General features: G+C 44.9%; 1 protein-coding gene across 3 annotated transcripts in view; it reads right to left on the bottom strand.

Annotated features, from left to right (window-relative positions):
• Positions 1-24,659, bottom strand: part of BANK1 (B cell scaffold protein with ankyrin repeats 1) — a 1,115,425-nt gene that overhangs the window by 5,943 nt on the left and 1,084,823 nt on the right. For all 3 annotated transcript variants that reach the window (XM_069743643.1, XM_069743641.1, XM_069743642.1), the window contains one exon: positions 277-350. In XM_069743643.1, the coding sequence (XP_069599744.1) occupies positions 279-350 (72 nt within the window). In that variant the 3' untranslated portion in view covers positions 277-278. The remainder of the gene's footprint in view (positions 1-276; positions 351-24,659) is intronic.

The raw sequence follows: 24,659 nt of genomic DNA, 5'->3' as shown, positions 1-24,659 counted from the left end.
AGTGGCCATAACCATTTACTGCACATCCACTTCCAATTCAAATGAATGTGGACCTGCAGTCCTGACCACAGCCCCTGTAGTTTTGGCAGAACTTCTTTGTTCGGCAGTATCTGAGAACTTGTGGCCGGTGCCGGTACCACTAACAGCTCATCTGCGAAAATGCCAGGTGTGTCACTCCCAAAAATCAGATATTGATGGCCTATCCTAATACTAGGCCATCAATAAAAAAAGCAGTTACCAAAATCTTTAAGTAATAACAACTTCATTTCTACTCACCATTACTTAGTATGCGGTGATTTTCCAGCTATTTCATTGTCTTTTTTTAATGGATAATAAGAAGTAGATAAATGCTAAAACAACAAAAGTGAAATATGTTACGTGATTTTAAACATTGAAAATAAAATTAGCTATAATGTAAACTAAAAAAAAATATATCATTTCTAGCAACACTGCATATTAATTTAATAACAGTCTTAAATATTCTATGCCGAAAATAAAATATAATGATTAATTCCCAGACAAAGTTTTGAACACAATGTTGAGACACACTCGCCCACACAAAAATCTTTGTTTTAAAAATGCACAGTATGTCATAAAAGCCTCCTAGCACACCAACTTATGATCCACAACTTCTGTATTCTTCATTATTTATGAATTTGTTTCTTTGCTTTAGGCTCCGAATCATGATTTTTATGTTATGATTTATCATCCTAGAATCTTATAGTTATTAAGTTCTGTAAATATTATAAATGTTATGCTTTTATATAAAGAGTTTCTTATATTTTGCTACAAAAATATAGAAAAGATGTTTGAGACTTGGAACATCATGTTCTAAAATTCATTTGGGTAAGAATCTAAAAATGTAACTCTTTCATTAATGTATATTATTAACCATATATATGAATCTCAAATTCCAGAAAAGTTAGACACTGTGTAAAATGTAAAGAAAACAAGACTGCAATGATTTGGAAATCTGTCATAGCCGTATTAACTTCACAACAGAACTTAGAACACAAATCAGAAGGTTAAAGTTAGACATTTTTCAATTTCATTTGAATCAAATTAATTGATTTAGAAATTGGTGGCAGTAACACATCTCAAAAAAGTTATGATGGACCCATCTCTACCATAGTGTAACATCCGCTCTTCTTTTCTATTTACAACAGTCTGTAAATGTCCGATGAAGAGACGTATGTAGTCTCGAAAGCTTGCAATTTGTTACCATCTTTTCAGTTAGCCATTAAAAGGTATCAACCACTGAGGACTCTCAATTCTAAATATTTTTCTATCTACTGGCTAACACGGTACAAGATATATTTCTTTCCTGTATGTAAATGTCTGGGAAGTTTTGAGAGAGGAATATTGTCTAATTGTTGTCTGATGTAGGATTCTAGCTGCTCAAGAGTCTTGCGTCTTCTTTGTTGGATTTTTCGCTTTGCAATGAGCCAAATGTTTTCTGTTGGTGAAGGGACTGGACTGCAGGTTGACAGCTCATCGCCCAACCTCTTCTTCTGCAAATCCATGCTGTTATGATGGGTACATTATGTGGTTTAGTAGTGTCTTCAAGCCTTCCTTGAAATAGACGTTGTCTGGATGGGATTTTATCTTGCTGTAAAAAATCTTTATAATGTTCAGCATTGATAGTGGAATTCTAGATGCACAAGCTGCCCAAAGCATAGGCACTAATGCAATCCCATACTACCAGAGATGTAGGCTTAGGAACTGTGCGCTGATAGCAAGCTGGATTGTCTTTCTACTATTATTTCTGCAGGACACGGCATGCATGGTTTTCATAAAGAATTTCTCATTTTGATTCATCTGACCACAGAACAGTTGAGTTTTGACCCAGAGAAAACAGCAGCGTTTCTGGAAAATGTTGATACAGTATATGGCTTCTTTGCTGTAATTTGCATTTGTGGATTGCACAGTAAACAGTGTAGTGTTTCAGAATTTTTAGAGACAATTGTTCAGACTCATGAACCTATTGTTAGGGCTGGCGGAACGCACCGAGTAAATATAGCTGTTATTATTGGTGCGTTCGCAGCCCGGGGTCCACCGTGCAGGAGGAGAACCTGCTGCTAGAAAATGGCACTATATGGCGGTATAAGCGACCTCTATTACTTCAGAGAGTCACCATGAAAGAAAAGCACTGTGTCCTGTTAAGCTCACAGGAGTACACAGCTAACTGCTGAGCTGATAGCAGTCAGTGGTCATGCAGTCAGAGAAACACACAAACAATTCCTCACCGGATATGCCGGTATTCTAGTGGCTTATTTCAGCCAGGCCATGAATACATGCGAACAAACTCCTCACCGGAGGTGTTGGTATTCTAGTGGCTTATTTCAGCCAGGCCATGAATACATGCGAACAAACTCCTCGCCAGAGGTGTTGGTATTCTAGTGGCTTATTTCAGCCAGGCCCAGACCACAAGCATACATGACCACACTGGCGCAAAGCTCATAACAAAGATTGATACTAGCCTTTTATAGTTGCAGCAATTTCAGGACCTTCCTAGAGGGCCAATGGGAGTTGCTTCAGGACCAGAGCGTGTGACCCGCGACCTCCAATGAGAGGTCTTCCTTTGGGTATGCTCAGAAGGGAGAAAGCAGGACTTAGTCCCAGAAGCGAGTCCTTGCCGCTAGCCAGTACTAGCTACAATGGCAGAGCCTGGAAGAACAGCAGTAGCCAGACGCAGAGTATCTGCCTGAGCCAGATGCTGGGACCGACATCTCCGATGAGCAGGCTCCACTGCAGCTGGAGAAGAATGGGAGACCACAGCGGAGATAGCTTGATATTCCCCCTGTGCAGAGGCGGGAACTAGACCCCTAACACCTATGACCATGTGTCCTCCTGAAATACTCTACCTCTCTAAGAGGCTCATTTTAGAAACAATCATGTTATTTAGTTGAAAATTGATCCTCTAGCTTTTGTTAACCATTTTGTAACTTTTTTGAGATTCGTTACTGCAATCAATTCGTAAATGAGTTAATTTTTTTCAAATGAAGTGATCTGTGATCTATGTTCTGTTGTACATAAAGTATGGGTGTAAGAGATCTCCATTTTTCACAAGTATATATATATATATATATATACAGTGGGGCAAAAAAGTATTTAGTCAGTCAGCAATAGTGCAAGTTCCACCACTTAAAAAGATGAGAGGCGTCTGTAATTTACATCATAGGTAGACCTCAACTATGGGAGACAAACTGAGAAAAAAAAATCCAGAAAATCACATTGTCTGTTTTTTTAACATTTTATTAGCATATTATGGTGGAAAATAAGTATTTGGTCAGAAACAAAATTTCATCTCAATACTTTGTAATATATCCTTTGTTCGCAATGGCAGAGGTCAAACGTTTTCTGTAAGTCTTCACAAGGTTGCCACACACTGTTGTTGGTATGTTGGCCCATTCCTCCATGCAGATCTCCTCTAGAGCAGTGATGTTTTTGGCTTTTCGCTTGGCAACACGGACTTTCAACTCCCTCCAAAGGTTTTCTATAGGGTTGAGATCTGGAAACTGGCTAGGCCACTCCAGGACCTTGAAATGCTTCTTACGAAGCCACTCCTTCGTTGCCCTGGTGGTGTGCTTTGGATCATTGTCATGTTGAAAGACCCAGCCACGTTTCATCTTCAATGCCCTTGCTGATGGAAGGAGGTTTGCACTCAAAATCTCACGATACATGGCCCCATTCATTCTTTCATGTACCCGGATCAGTCGTCCTGGCCCCTTTGCAGAGAAACAGCCCCAAAGCATGATGTTTCCACCACCATGCTTTACAGTAGGTATGGTGTTTGATGGATGCAACTCAGTATTCTTTTTCCTCCAAACACGACAAGTTGTGTTTCTACCAAACAGTTCCAGTTTGGTTTCATCAGACCATAGGACATTCTCCCAAAACTCCTCTGGATCATCCAAATGCTCTAGCAAACTTCAGACGGGCCCGGACATGTACTGGCTTAAGCAGTGGGACACGTCTGGCACTGCAAGATCTGAGTCCATGGTGGCGTAGTGTGTTACTTATGGTAGGCCTTGTTACATTGGTCCCAGCTCTCTGCAGTTCATTCACTAGGTCCCCCCGCGTGGTTCTGGGATTTTTGCTCACCGTTCTTGTGATCATTCTGACCCCACGGGGTGGGATTTTGCGTGGAGCCCCAGATCGAGGGAGATTATCAGTGGTCTTGTATGTCTTCCATTTTCTAATTATTGCTCCCACTGTTGATTTCTTCACTCCAAGCTGGTTGGCTATTGCAGATTCAGTCTTCCCAACCTGGTGCAGGGCTACAATTTTGTTTCTGGTGTCCTTTGACAGCTCTTTGGTCTTCACCATAGTGGAGTTTGGAGTCAGACTGTTTGAGGGTGTGCACAGGTGTCTTTTTATACTGATAACAAGTTTAAACAGGTGCCATTACTACAGGTAATGAGTGAAGAAAAGAGGAGACTCTTAAAGAAGAAGTTACAGGTCTGTGAGAGCCAGAAATCTTGATTGTTTGTTTCTGACCAAATACTTATTTTCCACCATAATATGCAAAAAAAATGATAAAAAAACAGACAATGTGATTTTCTGGATTTTTTTTTCTCAGTTTGTCTCCCATAGTTGAGGTCTACCTATGATGTAAATTACAGACGCCTCTCATCTTTTTAAGTGGTGGAACTTGCACTATTGCTGACTGACTAAATACTTTTTTGCCCCACTGTATATATATATATATATAAATTTACATACATATACAGGAACACACTATATATACAGTGGTAAAAATAAGTATTTAATAGACTGCTGATTTTGCAAGCTTTGCCACCTACAAAGAGTGGAGAGGTTTGCAATTTTTTACTTATGTGCACTACAACTGTGAGAGACAGAATATTAAAAAAAAATCAGAAAATCACATTGTATGATGTTTACATAATTAATTTGCATTTTATGGCATGAAATAAAACAGAGCTTAATATTTGGTACATAAACTTTTGTTTGCAATTACAGTGGTCAGGTGTTTCCTGTAGTTTTTCACCAAGTTTGCACACCCAGCAGCAGGGATTTTGACTCAGTCCTCCATACAGATCTTCTTCAAATATTTCAGGTTTTGGGACTGTTGCTTGGCAACATTGAGTTTCAGCTCCCTCCAAAGATTTTCTATTGGATTCAGGTCAGGAGACTGGCTAGGCCACTCCAGGACCTTGAAATGCTTCTTACGGAGCCACTCCTAATTGCCTTGGCTGTGTGTTTTGGGTCATTGTCATGCTGGCAGACCCAGGCATGGCCCATCTTCAATGGTCTTACTGAGGAAAGAAGGTTGTTTGCCAAAATCTTGTGCTCCATGTCCCCATCCATCCTCCCTTCAACATGGTGCAGTCATCCTGTCCCCTTTTCAGAAAACCACCCCCAAAGTATGATTCCCCACCATTCTTCACAGTTGGGACAGGGTTTTTGGGGTTGTTCTCATTCTTCTTCTTCTATTTTGGTCTTGTCTGATCACATGATTTTCTCCCATACCTCCTCTGAATCATCCAGATGGTCATTGATGAACTTCAAATGGGTCTGGACATGTGCTAGCATGAGCAGGGGGACCATGCATGCCCTGCATATTTTAATCCATGACAACACAGTGTGTTACTAATGATAACGTTTGAGACTGTGGCCCCATCTGACTTCAGACCATTGTCCAGGTCCTCCCATATAGATCTGGGCTGATTCCTCATTTTTCTCAGAATCATCTTTACCCCACGAGATGACACCTTGCATGGAGCCCCATGGGGGAGTCCTAGAATGAAGTAGTTTGACAGTCATCTTGTGTTTATTTCATTTTCTAATAATTTTACCAACAGTTGTTGCCTTCTCACCAAGCTGCTAGCCTTGTACTGTAGCTCATCCCAGCCTTGTGCAGGTCTACAATTTTGTCCCTGGTGTCCTTAGACCGTTCTTTGGTCTTGGCCATGGTGAAGAGGTTGGAGTGTGATTGGTTGAGTGTTTGGACATGAGTCTTTTATACAGGTAATGAGTTCAAACAGATGCAAGTAATACAGGTAATGAGTGCAGAGTAGGAGGGTTTCTTAAACAAAAACTAACAGGTCTGTGAGAGCCAGAATTCTTGCTGGTTGGTAGGTGATCAAATACATATTTCATGCAATAAAATGCAATTTAATTATTTAAAAATCATACAATGTGCTTTTTTGTGTTTTTTATTTTTAGATTCGGTCTCTCACAGTTGAAGTGTACCTATGATAAAATTTACAGACCTCTCCATTTTTTGTAGGTGGGAAAACTTGCAAAATCGGCAGTGTATCTGTTAGGTCTCAAGTTCCCGCTTCTGCACAGGGGGAATCTCGAGCCATCTCCGCTGCGGTCTCCCATTCTTATCCAGCCGCAGTGGAGTCTGCTCAGCAGGGACGTCGGTCCCAGCATCTTGCTCAGTCTCACTCTGTACAGAGAGTTACTGCTGCTTCTTCAGCTTCTGCCATTAAAGCCAGTGCTGGTCAGCAGCGAGCGGACTTCTCTGGGACTAAGTCCTTGTCTGCACACACTAAGCATGCCCAGGGCAAGATCTCCCGTTGGAGATCGAGGGTCATGTGCTCAGGCCCTGCAGCACATTCCATTGGTCCTCTTGGCAGGTCTTGGAAGGGCAAAGTTTCTGTGGCCACTTCCTGTGCTGCAACTATATAAACTGCGCATGACCGCACGGCCATGCGCTAGTGTACATTTGCATACGTGTGTTTGTTGTGAGTGCAAGTCGTCCTTGGATACCCCTTCCCTATTGAATGTCTGTTCGCGGAAGGTGTATGGTTGCTATCTAGCGCCCGACTTATCCTACAGCACGAATCACACATTACAGCGTCCAGTTGCTGTGACCGCCAGTACGGCGCCGTGCACTTCCTCTGTGCTTTCCTTACCCAAGCCTGGGTGGTTAGTGGCGTTCGTCAGTGTGGCACCGCATGCACTCTTGTGCCCTAATATTGTTATTTAGCTTCCTTACACACCCAGTTGTGGTGTTGTGCCAGCAAGGGTCTAATCGGACTTCTATCCTAGTTGGGGTTGAGTTCGCTGACTACTTGCTCGCGCTCTATGTGCGGTACCGCGATCCTGTGACGCAACAGGATCGCTTCCTTCACGCTGGGTGAAGTTTAACCCACGTGTGTATACTTATGAGTACCGCCATATAGTCCGTCATTACATGGCAGCAGGTTCCATCTCTGCACGGTGGACCCCGGGCTGCGAACGCACCATACTCTATCTGTCTTAGTATTTGGTGCGTTCCGCTAGCCCTAACATTACACTAGCGCCAGGGTCTGGCTAGTAATGACGGACAAACAGCAATCCTTGCGGTATATCCAGCAGCTGGAGGGTAGGTTGGCGGCTCTTGAGAGCGCAACCTCAGCTGTGGATGTTACCGCAGTTGCTGTACAGGCTGCTAGCGTGGCTGCAGCAACCCTGTCCATTGCCACCCCTGCTCCGACATTTTCTCGCCTCCCGCTGCCAGAAAAATTTTCTGGTGATAGCAAATTTTGTAGGGGATTTGTGAGTCAGTGCTCTATTCACCTCGAGCTCCTGGCTGCACGTTTTCCCACAGAGCGGGCTAAGGTGGGATTTATAGTGTCTCTCTTGTCGGACAGGGCGTTGGAATGGGCTACGCCGCTGTGGGAGCGTGGCGATCATGTGGTGCAGAGTGCTCCGCTGTTTCTGAGCACTCTGAAACAGGTCTTTTTAGGACCTCAAGTCACCCATGATACTGCGCTCCAACTGCTGGCATTAACTCAGGGTGAGTCCTTGGTCAGTCATTTTGCCGTCCAATTCCGAACTTTAGCTTCTGAGCTGGATTGGTCGGATAAAGCTCTTATCCCCATATTTTGGAGGGGCCTGGCTGACCACGTTAAGGACGCTCTGGCCACTAGGGAGATTCCTGCCACACTGGAGGAGTTAATAACTGTCTCCACTCGAATTGACCTCCGTTTTAACGAGCGGAGGTTAGAGCGAGCCCAGTGTAGGCAGAGGTTTCGGCTGGCTCCTACCTTCGCCAAACCTCTGGAATCTCCGGTCCTGGTTCCTGAGTCACATGAGGCCAGGGAAGTGTCACAAGCGGGATCTAAGTCCCGGACCGCTTGTGCACTCAAGGTCTGTCATGTTTGCCAGCAGTCAGGACATCTAGCCACCAGATGTTCTCAGCGGTCGAGGAAACGTCAGCGTCTAGTGGTAGTAGGTGGAGGTACACTAGACACGGCGACGTTTGCCTCTAAATTGTCCTTTAAGGGGACAATTACTATAGGCTCATTCTCCCACTCGGTAGAGCTCTGCGTGGATTCTGGGGCGGAGGGCAATTTTATGTCTTCTGCCTTTGCCCAACGTCACGCAATACCCCTGGTTATGCTAGCTCAACCAGTAACGGTACGAGTGGTGAATGGGTCGACACTGCCCTCACAGATAACACACCAGACCATCCCTTTTACTCTGTCCATGTCGCCATCTCATCAGGAGATTATATCTCTGCTCGTCATTCCTGAGGGAATTGATGAGGTCCTGTTGGGAATACCTTGGCTACGGTACCACTCTCCTCATATCGAGTGGTCCTCTGGCAGAATCCTGGGATGGGGCGAATCTTGTGGGGGTAAGTGTCAGAGGGAGTGCGTTCAGGTTGCTACTACAGAGGTACCCGCAGATCTTTCCTCTCTCCCCAAGCAGTATTGGTCTTATGCAGATGTGTTCTCCAAAAAGGCGGCGGAGATCCTTCCGCCCCATCGCCCCTATGACTGTCCTATTGATCTCTTGCCTGGTGCTGAGCCTCCCCGGGGTCGGGTCTATCCGCTATCTCTCCCGGAGACGGAGGCAATGTCACAGTACATCCAGGAAAATCTGGCAAGAGGATTCATTAGGAAGTCAGTGTCACCTGCTGGGGCAGGGTTCTTCTTCGTGCAGAAGAAGAATGGGGAATTGTGTCCATGCATAGACTACAGGGGTCTTAATGCCATCACCGTTAAAAATAAGTATCCTTTGCCCTTGATATCTGAGCTCTTCGATAGGCTTCGGGGAGCAAGGGTATTTACTAAACTAGATCTGCGGGGTGCTTACAACCTGATTCGCATCCGTGAGGGGGACGAATGGAAGACGGCTTTTAACACCAGGGATGGGCACTATGAATATCTGGTGATGCCCTTCGGGCTCTGTATTGCCCCAGCCGTTTTCCAAGACTTTGTGAACGATATCTTCCGGGATATGCTTTCCACCTCGGTCGTAGTCTATCTGGATGATATTCTCATCTGCTCTCCAGATATTGACTCCCACCGGAGAGATGTTTGCAAAGTCTTCGACCTCCTACGGGCAAACTCCCTCTATGCCAAGTTGGAGAAGTGTATGTTTGAGCAGCAGTCCTTACCTTTCCTAGGCTACATCATCTCTGCCCAGGGATTGACTATGGATCCTGCCAAACTACAGGCTGTGATGGACTGGCAGGAACACCATTCTCTTAAAGCGGTGCAGCGCTTTATGGGGTTCATTAATTATTATCGCCAGTTCATTCCGCACTTCTCAACTTTGGTAGCTCCCTTGGTTGCCCTCACCAAGAAGGGGGCGAATCCCAAATTGTGGTTTGAGGAGGTCTCCAAGGCCTTTAACTCTATAAAGTCACACTTCGCTAGCGCTCCCATTCTACATCGCCCCGATGTTGATAAGCCATTTATCATGGAGGTGGATGCCTCTTCTGTTGGTGCTGGAGCAGTCCTCTTCCAAACGGATGCTCAAGGTCGGAAGCATCCTTGCTTCTTTTTCTCCAAGACCTTCTCACCAGCAGAGAGGAATTATTCCATCGGGGACAGTTAGTTGCTAGCCATGAAGTTGGCTTTCTCGGAGTGGAGACATCTCTTGGAGGGAGCACGTTTTCCCTTCCAAGTCTTCACAGACCATAAAAATTTGGTGTACCTGCAGACAGCCCAGCGGTTGAATTCTCGCCAGGCCAGATGGTCCTTATTCTTCTCCCGGTTTCATTTCACCCTCCATTTTCTTTCTGGGGAGAAGAACATTCGGGCCGACGCTCTCTCTCGCTCCGTTGTGTCATCTGCGGAGGAGGAGGAGGAGCCTCGGCTTATTGTCCCCACCGAGAGCTTGAGAACTGTGGCCCCGGTTTCGCTAGAGTCTGTGCCTCCGGGCAAGACTTTTGTACCATCCAGTTTGCGACCGGAGGTTCTCTCTTGGGCACACTCGTCCAGGGTGGGTGGACATTTTGGTACCAAAAGGACATCTGAGTTACTGGCGAGGACATACTGGTGGCCGCATATGGCTCGTGATGTCGCAGAGTATGTTCGGGCGTGTGTCTCTTGCGCCAAGAACAAGACTCCTCGGCAACGGCCAGCTGGTTTGCTTTATCCTCTGCCGGTAGCGGACAGGCCCTGGGAGATGGTCGGGATGGACTTTGTGGTGGGCTTACCCAAGTCTCGTAACTGCACCATTATCTGGGTGATCACCAACCATTTTTCCAAAATGGTGCACTTGGTGCCTCTTCCACGGCTACCTTCTGTACGGGCGTTGGCTGTCTTGTTCGTCAAGCATATCTTTCGCCTACACGGTATGCCAGACAAAATTGTTAGTGACTGGGGTCCCCAGTTTGCATCTCGATTCTGGAGAGAGCTTTGTCGTCTACTCAGTATTGAGTTGAATCTCTCTTCGGCATATCATCCCGAGACGAATGGGTTGGTAGAGAGGGCCAACCAGACCTTGGTCACATATTTACGACATTTTGTTTCTGCCAGGCAGGATGACTGGGCATCCTTGCTACCGTGGGCAGAGTTTGCACTTAACAATGCCGAAGCCGACTCCACCGGTCAGACTCCATTCCTCCTAAATTATGGCCAGCATCCGCGTGTTCCTGTGCCCATGCCTGTGTCTTCTGCTGACTCCAGGGTGGCAGACTGGGCTGTGGAGGCACGGGACATTTGGGACCGCACGCAGGATGCCATTCGGGCCTCCAAGGAGAGAATGAGGTCCTCCGCCGATGTTCATCGGCGCCCCGCTCCGACCTTTGCTCCTGGCGACTTGGTGTGGCTCTCCGCCCGTAACATCAGGCTGCGAGTTGAGTCCACTAAGTTTGCTCCTCGCTACTTGGGTCCCTTCAAGGTTCTCGAACAGGTTAATCCTGTGGTCTAACGTTTGGCTCTTCCTCCACGCTTGGGTATCACCGACACCTTTCATGTGTCCCTCTTGAAACCCGTATACATGTCCCGGTTTTCCGAGTCATCTGCCGGGACATCGGGTTCGTCTACGGACGATTACGAGGTGAACGCTATTTTGGGGTGCAAGGTGGTACGCGGCAAAAAGTTCTATCTGGTGGATTGGAAGGGTTATGGCCCAGAGGACAGGTCATGGGAGCCTGCTGAAAACATTCGGGCCCCACAGCTCATTGCTGCCTTCGAGCGTAGCGAGGCCCAAGGAGGGGGGGGGCCTAGGAGGGGGGGGGTAATGTTAGGTCTCGAGTTCCCGCTTCTGCACAGGGGGAATCTTGAGCTATCTCCGCTGCGGTCTCCCATTCTTATCCAGCCGCAGTGGAGTCTGCTCAGCAGGGACGTCGGTCCCAGCATCTTGCTCAGTCTCACTCTGTACAGAGAGTTACTGCTGCTTCTTCAGCTTCTGCCATTAAAGCCAGTGCTGGTCAGCAGCGAGCGGACTTCTCTGGGACTAAGTCCTTGTCTGCACACACTAAGCATGCCCAGGGCAAGATCTCCCGTTGAAGATCGAGGGTCATGTGCTCAGGCCCTGCAGCACATTCCATTGGTCCTCTTGGCAGGTCTTGGAAGGGCAAAGTTTCTGTGGCCACTTCCTGTGCTGCAACTATATAAACTGCGCATGACCGCACGGCCATGCGCTAGTGTACATTTGCATACGTGTGTTTGTTGTGAGTGCAAGTCGTCCTTGGATACCCCTTCCCTATTGAATGTCTGTTCGCGGAAGGTGTATGGTTGCTATCTAGCGCCCGACTTATCCTACAGCACGAATCACACATTACAGCGTCCAGTTGCTGTGACTGCCAGTACGGCGCCGTGCACTTCCTCTGTGCTTTCCTTACCCAAGCCTGGGTGGTTAGTGGCGTTCGTCAGTGCGGCACCGCATGCACTCTTGTGCCCTAATATTGTTATTTAGCTTCCTTACACACCCAGTTGCGGTGTTGTGCCAGCAAGGGTCTAATCGGACTTCTATCCTAGTTGGGGTTGAGTTCGCTGACTACTTGCTCTCGCACTATGTGCGGTACCGCGATCCTGTGACGCAACAGGATCGCTTCCTTCACGCTGGGTGAAGTTTAACCCACGTGTGTATACTTATGAGTACCGCCATATAGTCCGTCATTACTTGGCAGCAGGTTCCATCTCTGCACGGTGGACCCCGGGCTGCGAACGCACCATACTCTATCTGTCTTAGTATTTGGTGCGTTCCGCTAGCCCTTACAGTATCAAATACCTATTTTCCTCTCTGTATATATATATATATATATATATATATACATATATATATATGTATATATATATATATATATATATATATATATATATATATATTTGTATATATATATTATATTGTGAAAACATTATTATATGGATAGATTACTATTAGGATGGAACAGATCAGAAATTCTAATTCATCAGCTTTGCCAATTTTTCCCCCAAAATGAGATTCACAGCAAATAGTGATACTGCAAAGCCTCTGTTTGCATGAAATTACACATATAACAACCAGAGTTCTCCTAGAAGTTGTATTGAACCCGTTTTGATGCAAAGACAGTTTTATCAAGGTCAAAGTGACCTTAACCTATCTAGCTAAAGAAAAACAAAGAGGTGGTAACTGATAGTTGTATGGTGGTGTGCACGCAGGGGTGTAACTACCATGGTTGCAGCAGTCACCACTGCAACCAGGCCCAGGGGGGTCAGAGGGCCTGGCAGGTTGGAGGCACGCTGACACCAGCAAAAAGTTAAAATCTTTTGCTGTGCAGGAGTTTCCTGCAACAGACAGACCTGCCCTCCACCTGACCTGCCGGGCGCACACACACATCAGCTCAGCAGCCGGCACCTGAATAGTTAGAAAGGAAGAACTGAAGGACTTTTGGTGATGTCATCATTATCATAGGTCCTTCACCATTTATCAGCTCTGCCTCCTGATCGCATGATGATGATTGTTGTGAATTCCGTTCTGGAGCTCCCTCCTGTGGTTGCTAATGGTATTTTCGTGAGTTCTGCCCTTGGGCTCCCTCTGGTGGTTTCGAGTGGAACTGCTGCTCCTTTAGGTAGCTGTAGCAGCTGCCTTCACTAATCGCCTTGCCTGGGTTTGTTATTTAAACCTGCTCTGGGCTTTAGTCCATGCCTGCTGTCAATGTTCTTGGTTGGATTTGGTTCTCTCCTTGGAATTTTCTTATGGCCAGTCCTTGTCTGCAAAAGATAAGTTTTTGCTAGTTTTTGTTTGTCCATTTGTTTGGACTCTATTGCTTTGCAATTATGTTTCTTTTTGTCCAGCTTGTTACTATGTCTTATTCAGGCTAGCTGGAAGCTCTGGGAAAGCAGATTTGCCCCTCCACACCGTGAGTCGTTGTGGAGCTCATTTTTGTAAACTCTGCGTGGATTTTGTAGTTTTTTATACTGACCGCACAGTATCCTTTTCTCTCTGTCTAGCTAGTTTAGTATTGGCCTCCTTTGCTGAATTCTGATTTCATTTCTGTGTACGTCATTTCCCTCTCCATTCACAGTCAATATTTGTGGGGGGCTATCTTTCCTTTTGGGGGTTTTCTCTGAGGCACGATGGCTTTCTATTTCCTTCTTTAGGGGTAGTTATTTCTTAGGCTGTGAAGAGGTGTCTAGGGAGAGTCAGGAACATCCCACGGCTATTTCTAGTGTTGTTGTTAGGATTAGGGACTGCGGTCAGTAGAGATACCACCTTCTCAGAGCTCGCTCCATGTTGCGTTTTAGCCACCAGGTCATATCAGTGTGGCCTCTTAACCACCAGGTCATAACAGATGATGTCACCGCAGGTCCTTCACCTCTCAGCAGCAGCTCCATCCTGGTTGTGTGCAGGTCGTGTTCTCTGGTATAAGCCAGCGCAGATTTTTGGTTCCTGCCATTCCAGTGAGATGTGGAGTCAGATGGGGCAGAATGTGGAGACAGATAGGGCAGAATGTGGAGTCAGATGCGGCAGAAAGCGGAGTCAGATGGGGCAGAATGCAAAGTCAGATGAGGTAGAATGCGGAGTCAGATAGGGCAGAATGCGGAGTCAGATGGGGCAGAATGCGGAGGCAGATGGGGCAGAATGCGGAGGCAGATGGGGTATGCTCTGTAGATGGTAAGGACTGTACGGAGGAAAACCAACAGTGGAGGTAGCCCAGAGATGAGCAGTGAGGTATCTAGTTATTTTTATTTTTTTTAACCTTTTGCTGCCTTCATGCTGAATTCACTCTGAGTGAATACCAAAAAAATCTGCGTTCTGGATTTGGAGAATCCAACTTGTTGCAAAAATAGAGTAGGATTCAATATCACTGTTGTATACAGTACCTTGCGAAAGTATTCGGCCCCCTGGAACTTTTCAACCTTTTCCCACATATTATGCTTCAAACATAAAGATACCAAATGTGAATCAACAAGTGGAACACAATTGTGAAGTTGAACGAAATTTATTGGTTATTTTAAATTTTTGTGGAAATTCAAAAACTGAAAAGTGGGGGGTGCAATATTGTTCGGCCCCTTTAACTTAATACTTTGTTGCGCCACCTTTTTCTGCGATTACAGATGCAAGTCGCTTGGGGTATGTCTCTATCAGTTTTGTACATCGAGAGACTGAAATTCTTGCCCCTTCTTCTTTGGCAAACAGCTCGAGCTCAATGAGGTTTGATGGTGATCGTTTGTGAACAACAGTTTTCAGCTCTTTCCACAGATTCTCGATTGGAATGAGGTCTGGACTTTGACTTGGCCATTCTAACACCTGGATAAGTTTATTTGTGAAGCATTCCATTGTAAATTTTGCTTTATGTTTGGGATCATTGTCTTGATGGAAGACAAATCTCCGTCCCAGTCTCAAGTCTTATGCAGACTCAAACATGTTTTCGTCAAAAATGGCCTGTATTTGGCTCCATCCATCTTCCCATCAATTTTAACCATCTTCTCTGTTCCTGCTGAAGAAAAGCAGGCCCAAACCATGATGCTGCCACCACCATGTTTGACAGTGGGGATGGTGTGTTCAGGGTGATGAGCTGTGTTTGGCATTGTTGCCAAAAAATTCTATTTTGGTTTCATCTGACCAGAGCACCTTCTTCCACATGTTTGGAGTGTCCTCCAGGTGGCTTGTTGCAAACTTTAAACAACACTTTTTATGGATACCTTTGAGAAATGGCTTTCTTCTTGCCACTCTTCCATAAAGGCCAGATTTGTGTAGTGTACGACTGTTTGTTGTCCTATGGACAGACTGTCCCACCTCAGCTGTAGATCACTGCAGTTCATCCAGAGTGATCATGGACCTCTTGGCTGCATCTCTGATCAGTCTTCTCCTTGTTTGAGATGAAAGTTTAGAGGGACGGCTGGGTCTTGGTAGATTTGCAGTGGTATGATACGCCTTCCATTTCAATTTGATCTCTTTCACAGTGCTCCTTGGGATGTTTAACCCCTTTACCCCCAAGGGTGGTTTGCACGTTAATGACCAGGCCAATTTTTACAATTCTGACCACTGTCCCTTTATGAGGTTATAACTCCGAAACGCTTCAACGGATCCTGGTGATTCTGACATTGTTTTCTCGTGACATATTGTACTTCATGATAGTGGTAAAATTTCTTTGATAGTACCTGCGTTTATTTGTGAAAAAAACGGAAATTTGGCGAAAATTTTGAAAATTTCGCAATTTTCAAACTTTGAATTTTTATGCAATTAAATCACAGAGATATGTCACACAAAATACTTAATAAGTAACATTTCCCACATGTCTCCTTTACATCAGCATAATTTTGGAACCAATTTTTTTTTTTGTTAGGGAGTTATAAGGGTTAAAAGTTGATCAGCAATTTCTCATTTTTACAACACCATTTTTTTTTAGGGACCACGTCTCATTTGAAGTCATTTTGAGGGGTCTATATGATAGAAAATGCCCAAGTGTGACACCATTCTAAAAACTGCACCCCTCAAGGTGCTCAAAACCACATTCAAGAAGTTTATTAACCCTTCAGGTGTTTAATAGGAATTTTTGGAATGTTTAAATAAAAATGAACATTTAACTTTTTTACACAAAAAATTTACTTCAGCTCCAATTTGTTTTATTTTACCAAGGGTAACAGGAGAAAATAGACCCCAAACATTGTTGTCCAATTTGTCCTGAGTACGCTGATACCCCATATGTGGCAGTAAACCACTGTTTGGGCGCATGGGAGAGCTCGGAAGGGAAGGAGCGCTATTTGACTTTTCAATGCAAAATTGACAGAAATTGAGATGGGACGCCATGTTGCGTTTGGAGAGCCACTGATGTGCCTAAACATTGAAACCCCCCACAAGTGACACCATTTTGGAAAGTAGACCCCCTAAGGAACTTATCTAGAGGTGTGGTGAGCACTTTGACCCACCAAGTGCTTCACAGAAGTTTATAATGCAGAACCGTAAAAATAAAAAATCATATTTTTTCACAAAAATTATATTTTTGCCCCCAATTTTTTATTTTTCCAAGGGTAAGAGAAGAAATTGGACCTCAAAAATTGTTGTCCAATTTGTCCCGAGTACGCTGATACCCCATATGTGGCAGTAAACCACTGTTTGGGCGCATGGGAGAGCTCGGAAGGGAAGGAGCGCCGTTTGACTTTTCAATGCAAAATTGACAGGAATTGAGATGGGACGCCATGTTGCGTTTGGAGAGCCACTGATGTGCCTAAACATTGAAACCCCCCACAAGTGACACCATTTTGGAAAGTAGACCCCCTAAGGAACTTATCTGGATGTGTGGTGAGCACTTTGACCCACCAAGGGCTTCACAGAAGTTTATAATGCAGAGCCATAAAAATAAAACAAAATTTTTTTCCCACAAAAATTATTTTTTAGCCCCCAGTTTTGTATTTTCCCTAGGGTAACAGGAGAAATTGGACCCCAAAAGTTGTTGTCCAATTTGTCCTGAGTACGCTGATACCCCATATGTGGGGGGGAACCACCGTTTGGGCGCATGGGAGGGTTCGGAAGGGAAGGAGCGCCATTTGGAATGCAGACTTAGATGGAATGGTCTGCAGGCGTCACATTGCGTTTGCAGAGCCCCTAATGTACCTAAACAGTAGAAACCCCCCACAAGTGACACCATTTTGGAAAGTAGACCCCCTAAGGAACTCATCTTGATGTGTTGTGAGAGCTTTGAACCCCCAAGTATTTCACTACAGTTTATAACGCAGAGCCATGCAAATAAAAAATATTTTTTTTTCCACAAAAATTATATTTTAGCCCCCAGTTTTGTATTTTTCCAAGGTTAGCAGGAGAAATTGGACCCTAAATGTTGTTGTCCAATTTGTCCTGAGTACGCTGATACCCGATATGTGGGGGGGAACCACCGTTTGGGCGCATGGGAGGGCTCGGAAGGGAAGGAGCATCATTTGGAATGCAGACTTAGATGGATTGGTCTGCAGGCGTCACATTGCGTTTGCAGAGCCCCTAATGTACCTAAACAGTAGAAACCCCCCACAAGTGACACCATATTGGAAACTAGACCCCTCAATGAACTTATCTAGATGTGTTGTGAGAACTTTGAACCCCCAAGTGTTTCACTACAGTTTATAATGCAGAGCCGTGAAAATAAAAAATCTTTTTGTTTTCCCACAAAAATTATTTTTTAGCCCCCAGTTTTGTATTTTCCCAAGGGTAACAGGAGAAATTGGTCCACAAAAGTTGTTGTCCAATTTGTCCTGAGTACGCTGATACCCCATATGTTGGGGTAAACCCCTGTTTGGGCACACAGGAGAGCTCGGAAGGGAAGGAGCACTGTTTTACTTTTTCAACGCAGAATTGGCTGGAATTGAGATCGGACGCCATGTCGTGTTTGGAGAGCCCCTGATGTGCCGAAACAGTGGAAACCCCCCAATTATAACTGAAACCCTAATCTAAACACACCCCTAACCCTAATTCCAACGGTAACCCTAACCACACCTCTAACCCTGACACACCCCTAACCCTAATCCCAACCCTATTCCCAACTGTAAATGTAATCTAAACCCTAACCCTAACTTTAGCCCCAACCCTAACTGTAGCCCCAACCCTAACCCTAGCCCTAACCCTAGCCCTAACCCTAACCCTAGCCCTAACCCTAGCCCTAACCCTAGCCCTAACCCTAGCCCTAACCCTAACCCTAGCCCTAACCCTAGCCCTAACCCTAGCCCTAACCCTAACCCTAGCTCTAGCCCTAACCCTAACCCTAGCCCTAACCCTAGCCCTAACCCTAGCCCTAACCCTAGCCCTAACCCTAGCCCTAATGGGAAAATGGAAATAAATACATTTTTTTTATTTTTCCCTAACTAAGGGGGTGATGAAGGGGGGTTTGATTTACTTTTATAGCGAGTTTTTTAGCGGATTTTTATGATTGGCAGCCGTCACACACTGAAAGACCCTTTTTATTGCAAAAAATATTTTTTGCAATACCACATTTTGAGAGCTATAATTTTTCCATATTTTGGTCCACAGAGTCATGTGAGGTCTTGTTTTTTGCGGGACGAGTTGACGTTTTTATTGAAAACATTTTTGGGCACGTGACTTTTTTTATCGCTTTTTATTCCAATTTTTGTGAGGAAGAATGACCAAAAGCCAGCTATTCATGAATTTCTATTGGGGGAGGCGTTTATACCGTTCCGCGTTTGGTAAAATTGATAAATCAGTTTTATTCTTCGGGTCAGTACGATTACAGCGATACCTCATTTATATCATTTTTTTTATGGTTTGGTGCTTTTATACGATAAAAACTATTTTACAGAAAAAATAATTATTTTTGCATCGCTTTATTCTCAGGACTATAACTTTTTTATTTTTTTGCTGATGATGCTGTATGGCGGCTCTTTTTTTGCGGGACAATATGACGCTTTCAGCGGTACCATGGTTATTTATATCTGTCCTTTTGATCGCGTGTTATTCCACTTTTTGTTCGGCGGTATGATAATAAAGCGTTGTTTTTTGCCTCGTTTTTTCTTTTTTTTCTTACGGTGTTTACTGAAGGGGTTAACTAGTGGGACAGTTTTATAGGTCGGGTCGTTACGGACGCGGCGATACTAAATATGTGTACTTTTATTGGTTTTTTTTTTATTTAGATGAAGAAATGTATTTATGGGAATAATATATTTTTTTTTTTTTCATTATTTTGGAATATTTGTTTTAATTTTTTTTACACATTTGGAAAATTTTTTTTTTACTTTTTTACTTTGTCCCAGGGGGGGACATCACAGATCAGTGATCTGACAGTTTGCACAGCACTCTGTCAGATCACTGATCTGACATGCAGCGCTGCAGCCTTCACAGTGCCTGCTCTAAGCAGGCTCTGTGAAGCCACCTCCCTCCCTGCAGGACCCGGATCCGCGGCCATCTTGGATCCGGGGCTCGAGCAGGGAGGGAGGTGAGGAGACCCTCGCAGCAACGCGATCACATCGCGTTGCTGCGGGGCGCTCAGGGAAGCCCGCAGGGAGCCCCCTCCCTGCGCGGTGCTTCCCTGCACCGCCGGCACATCGCGATCATCTTTGATCGCGGTGTGCCAGGGGTTAATGTGCCGGGGGCGGTCCGTGACCGCTCCTGGCACATAGTGCCGGATGTCAGCTGCGATAAACAGCTGACACCCGGCCGCGATCGGCCGCGCTCCCCCCGTGAGCGCGGCCGATCGGCTATGACGTACTATCCCGTCCAGGGTCAGATAAGCCCAGGGCACCTCGACGGGATAGTACGTCTAAGGTCACAGAGGGGTTAAAGTTTTGGAAATCATTTTGTATCCAAATCCGGCTTTAAACTTTTCCACAACAGTATCACAGAACTGCCTGTTGTATTCCTTGGTCTTCATTATGCTCTCTGTGCTTCAAACAGAACCCTGAGACTATCAGAGAGCAGGTGCATTTATATGGAGACTTGATTACACACAGGTGGATTATATTTATCATCATTAGGCATTTAGGACAACATGCATCATTCAGAGATCCACAATGAACTTCTGGAGTGAGTTTGCTGTACTGAAAGTAAAGAGGCCGAATAAAATTGCACGCCCCACTTTCAGTTTTTGAATTTCCACAAAAATGTAAAATAACCAATAAATTTCGTTCAATTTCACAATTGTGTTCCACTTGTTGTTGATTCTTCACCAAAAATTTACATTTGGTATCTTTATGTTTGAAGCATGATATGTGGGAAAAGGTTGAAAAGTTCCAGGGGGGCGGCCGAATGCTTTCGCAAAGCACTGTATTAGCCCAACTCTATCTCTGGGCATTTATTTTTTCGGCATTCCTCCTAAATCAAAATGCAAAGAAACTTTGAATTTACAGGAACTTACAAATTTAAGAAAATTAGAAGTGTATCCTCTACAGATCAAAACACTTGTCTTTAATTAGTATGCATAAATAAATCTGTATGTTAAGTAAACCAACTTTCTCTTTAACCCCTTTCTGACATGGGACGTACTATCCCGTCGAGGTGGGGTGGGCCCCCATGACCACGGACGGGATAGTACGTCCAGCGTGATCGGCGGCGCTCACGGGGGGAGCGCCGCCGATCGCGGCCGGGTGTCAGCTGTTTAGCGCAGCTGACATCCGGCACTATGTGCCAGGAGTGGTCACGGACCGCCCCCGGCACATTAACCCCTGGCACACCGCGATCAAAGATGATCGCGATGTGCCGGCGGTATAGGGAAGCTTCCCGCAGGGAGGGGGCTCCCTGCGGGCTTCCCTGAGCCCCCCGCAGCAACGCGATGTGATCGCGTTGCTGCGAGGGTCTCACCTCCCTCCCTGCTTCCTCCAGCCCCGGATACAAGATGGCCGCGAATCTGGGTCCTGCAGGGAGGGAGGTGGCTTCACAGAGCCTGCTCAGAGCAGGCACTGTGAAGCCTGCAGTGCTGCATGTCAGATCAGTGATCTGACAGAGTGCTGTGCACACTGTCAGATCACTGATCTGTGATGTCCCCCCCGGGACAATGTAAAAAAGTAAAAAAAAAATTTCAAAATGTGTAAAAAGAAATAAAAAAAAATAAAAAAATAATGAAAAAAAAAATAAAAAAATTGTTCCCCTAAATACATTTCTTTATCTAAATAAAAAAAAAAAAACAATAAAAGTACACATATTTAGTATCGCCGCGTCCGTAACGACCCGACCTATAAAACTGGCCCACTAGTTAACCCCTTCAGTAAACACCGTAAGAAAAAAAAAAAAAACGAGGCAAAAAACAACGCTTTATTATCATACCGCCGAACAAAAAGTGGAATAACACGCGATCAAAAAGACGGATATAAATAACCATGATACCGCTGAAAGCGTCATCTTGTCCCGCAAAAAACGAGCCACCATACAGCATCATCAGCAAAAAAAAAAAAAAGTTATAGTCCTGAGAATTAAAGCGATGCAAAAAATAATTATTTTTTCTATAAAATAGTTTTTATCGTATAAAAGCGCCAAAACATAAAAAAAATGATATAAATGAGGTGTCGCTTTAATCGTACTGACCCGAAGAATAAAACTGCTTTATCAATTTTACCAAACGCGGAACGGTATAAACGCCTCCCCCAAAAGAAATTCATGAATAGCTGGTTTTTGGTCATTCTGCCTCGCAAAAATTGGAATAAAAAGCGATCAAAAAATGTAACATGCCCGAAAATGTTACCAATAAAAACGTCAACTCGTCCCGCAAAAAACAAGACCTCACATGACTCTGTGAACCAAAATATGGAAAAATTATAGCTCAAAATGTGGTAACGCAAAAAATATTTTTTGCAATAAAAAGCGTCTTTCAGTGTGTGACGGCTGCCAATCATAAAAATCCGCTAAAAAAACCGCTATAAAAGTAAATCAAACCCCCCTTCATCACCCCCTTAGTTAGGGAAAAATTAAAAAAATGTATTTATTTCCATTTTTCCATTAGGGTTAGGGTTTGGGCTAGGGCTAGGGTTAGGGCTAGGGTTAGGGCTAGGGTTAGGGCTAGGGTTAGGGTTAGGGCTAGGGTTAGGGCTAGGGTTAGGGCTAGGGTTAGGGTTAGGGCTAGGGTTAGGGCTAGGGTTAGGGCTAGGGTTAGGGCTAGGGCTAGGGTTAGGGCTATGGTTAGGGCTAGGGTTAAGGCTACAGTTAGGGTTGGGGCTAAAGTTAGGGTTAGGGCTATGGTTAGGGCTAGGGTTAGGGCTACAGTTTGGGTTGGGGCTAAAGTTAGGGTTGGGGCTAGGGTTAAGGATACAGTTAGGGTTGGGGCTAAAGTTACGGTTAGGGTTAAGATTACATTTACAGTTGGGATTAGGGTTAGGTGTGTGTCAGGGTTAGAGGTGTGGTTAGGGTAACTGTTGGGATTAGGGTTAGGGGTGTGTTTGGATTAGGGTTTCAGTTATAATTGGGGGGTTTCCACTGTTTAGTCACATCAGGGGCTCTCCAAACGCGACATGGCGTCCGATCTCAATTCCAGCCAATTCTGCGTTGAAAAAGTAAAACAGTGCTCCTTCCCTTCCGAGCTCTCCCGTGTGCCCAAACAGGGGTTTACCCCAACATATGGGGTATCAGCGTACTCAGGACAAATAGGACAACAACTTTTGGGGTCCAATTTCTCCTGTTACCCTTGGGAAAATACAAAACTGGGGGCTAAAAAATAATTTTTGTGGGAAAAAAAAGGATTTTTTATTTTCACGGCTCTGCGTTATAAAGTGTAGTGAAACACTTGGGGGTTCAAAGTTCTCACAACACATCTAGATAAGTTCCATGGGGGTCTAGTTTCCAATATGGGGTCACTTGTGGGGGATTTCTACTGTTTAGGTACATTAGGGGTTCTGCAAACGCAATGTGACGCCTGCAGACCATTCCATCTAAGTCTGCATTCCAAATGGCACTCCTTCCCTTCCGAGCCCTCCCATGCGCACAAACGGTGGTTCCCCCCAACATATGGGGTATCAGCGTACTCAGGACAAATTGGACAACAACTTTTGGGGTCAAATTTCTCCTCTTACCCTTGGGAAAATACAAAACTGGGGGCTAAAAAATAATTTTTGGGGGAAAAAAATGTTTGTTTTATTTTTACGGCTCTCCATTATAAACTTCTGTGAAGCCCTTGGTGGGTCAAAGTGCTCACCACACATGTAGATAAGTTCCTTAGGGGGTCTACTTTCCAAAATGGTGTCACTTGTGGGAGGTTTCTACTGTTTAGGTACATTAGGGGCTCTGCAAACACAATGTGACACCTGCAGACCATTCCATCTAAGTCTGCATTCAAATGGCACTCCTTCCCTTCTGAACCCTCCCATGCGCCCAAACAGTGGTTCCCCCCACATATGGTGTATCATCGCACTCAGGACAAATTGGGCAACAAATTTTGGGGTCCACTTTCTCCTGTTACCCTCAGGAAAATACAAAACTGGGGGCTAAAAAAATAATTTTTGTGGGAAAAATTTTTTGTTTTATTTTTACGGCTCTGCATTATAAACTTCTGTGAAGCACTTGGTGGGTCAAAGTGCTCACCACACATCTAGATAAGTTCCTTAGGGGGTCTACTTTCCAAAATGGTGTCACTTGTGGGGGGTTTCAATGTTTAGGCACATCAGTGGCTCTCCAAACGCAACATGGCGTCCCATCTCAATTCCTGTCAATTTTGCATTGAAAAGTCAAACGGCGCTCCTTCCCTTCCGAGCTCTCCCATCCGCCCAAACAGTGGTTTACCCCCACATATGGGGTATCAGCGTACTCAGGACAAATTGTGCAACAACTTTTGGGGTCCAATTTCTTCTCTTACCCTTGGGAAAATAAAAAATTGGGGGCGGAAAGTTAATTTTTGTGAAAAAATATGATTTTTTATTTTTACGGTTCTACATTATAAACTTCTGTGAAGCACTTGGTGGGTCAAAGTGCTCACCACACATCTAGATAAGTTCCTTAAGGGGTCTACTTTCCAAAATCGTGTCACTTGTGGGGGGTTTCAATGTTTAGGCACATCAGGGGCTCTCCAAACGCAACATGGCGTCCCATCTCAATTCCTGTCAATTTTGCATTGAAAAGTCAAACGGCGCTCCTTCCCTTCCGAGCTCTCCCATCCGCCCAAACAGTGGTTTACCCCCACATATGGGGTATCAGCGTACTCAGGACAAATTGTACAACAACTTTTGGGGTCCAATTTCTTCTCTTACCCTTGGGAAAATAAAAAAATTGGGGGAGGAAATTAATTTTTGTGAAAAAATATGATTTTTTATTTTTACGGTTCTACATTATAAACTTCTGTGAAGCACTTGGTGGGTCAAAGTGCTCACCACACATCTAGATAAGTTCTTTAAGGGGTCTACTTTCCAAAATGGTGTCACTTGTGGGGGGTTTCAATGTTTAGGCACATCAGGGGCTCTCCAAACGCAACATGGCGTCCCATCTCAATTCCAGTCAAGTTTGCATTGAAAAGTCAAATGGCGCTCCTTCGCTTCCGAGCTCTGTCATGCGCCCAAACAGTGGTTTACCCCCACATGTGGGGTATTGTCGTGCTCAGGACAAATTGTACAACAATGTTTGGG

This window comes from Ranitomeya imitator, chromosome 1, assembly GCF_032444005.1.
Source record: "Ranitomeya imitator isolate aRanImi1 chromosome 1, aRanImi1.pri, whole genome shotgun sequence".
Lineage (NCBI taxonomy): Eukaryota > Metazoa > Chordata > Amphibia > Anura > Dendrobatidae > Ranitomeya > Ranitomeya imitator.
This window is presented reverse-complemented; position numbering and strand designations above follow the sequence as displayed.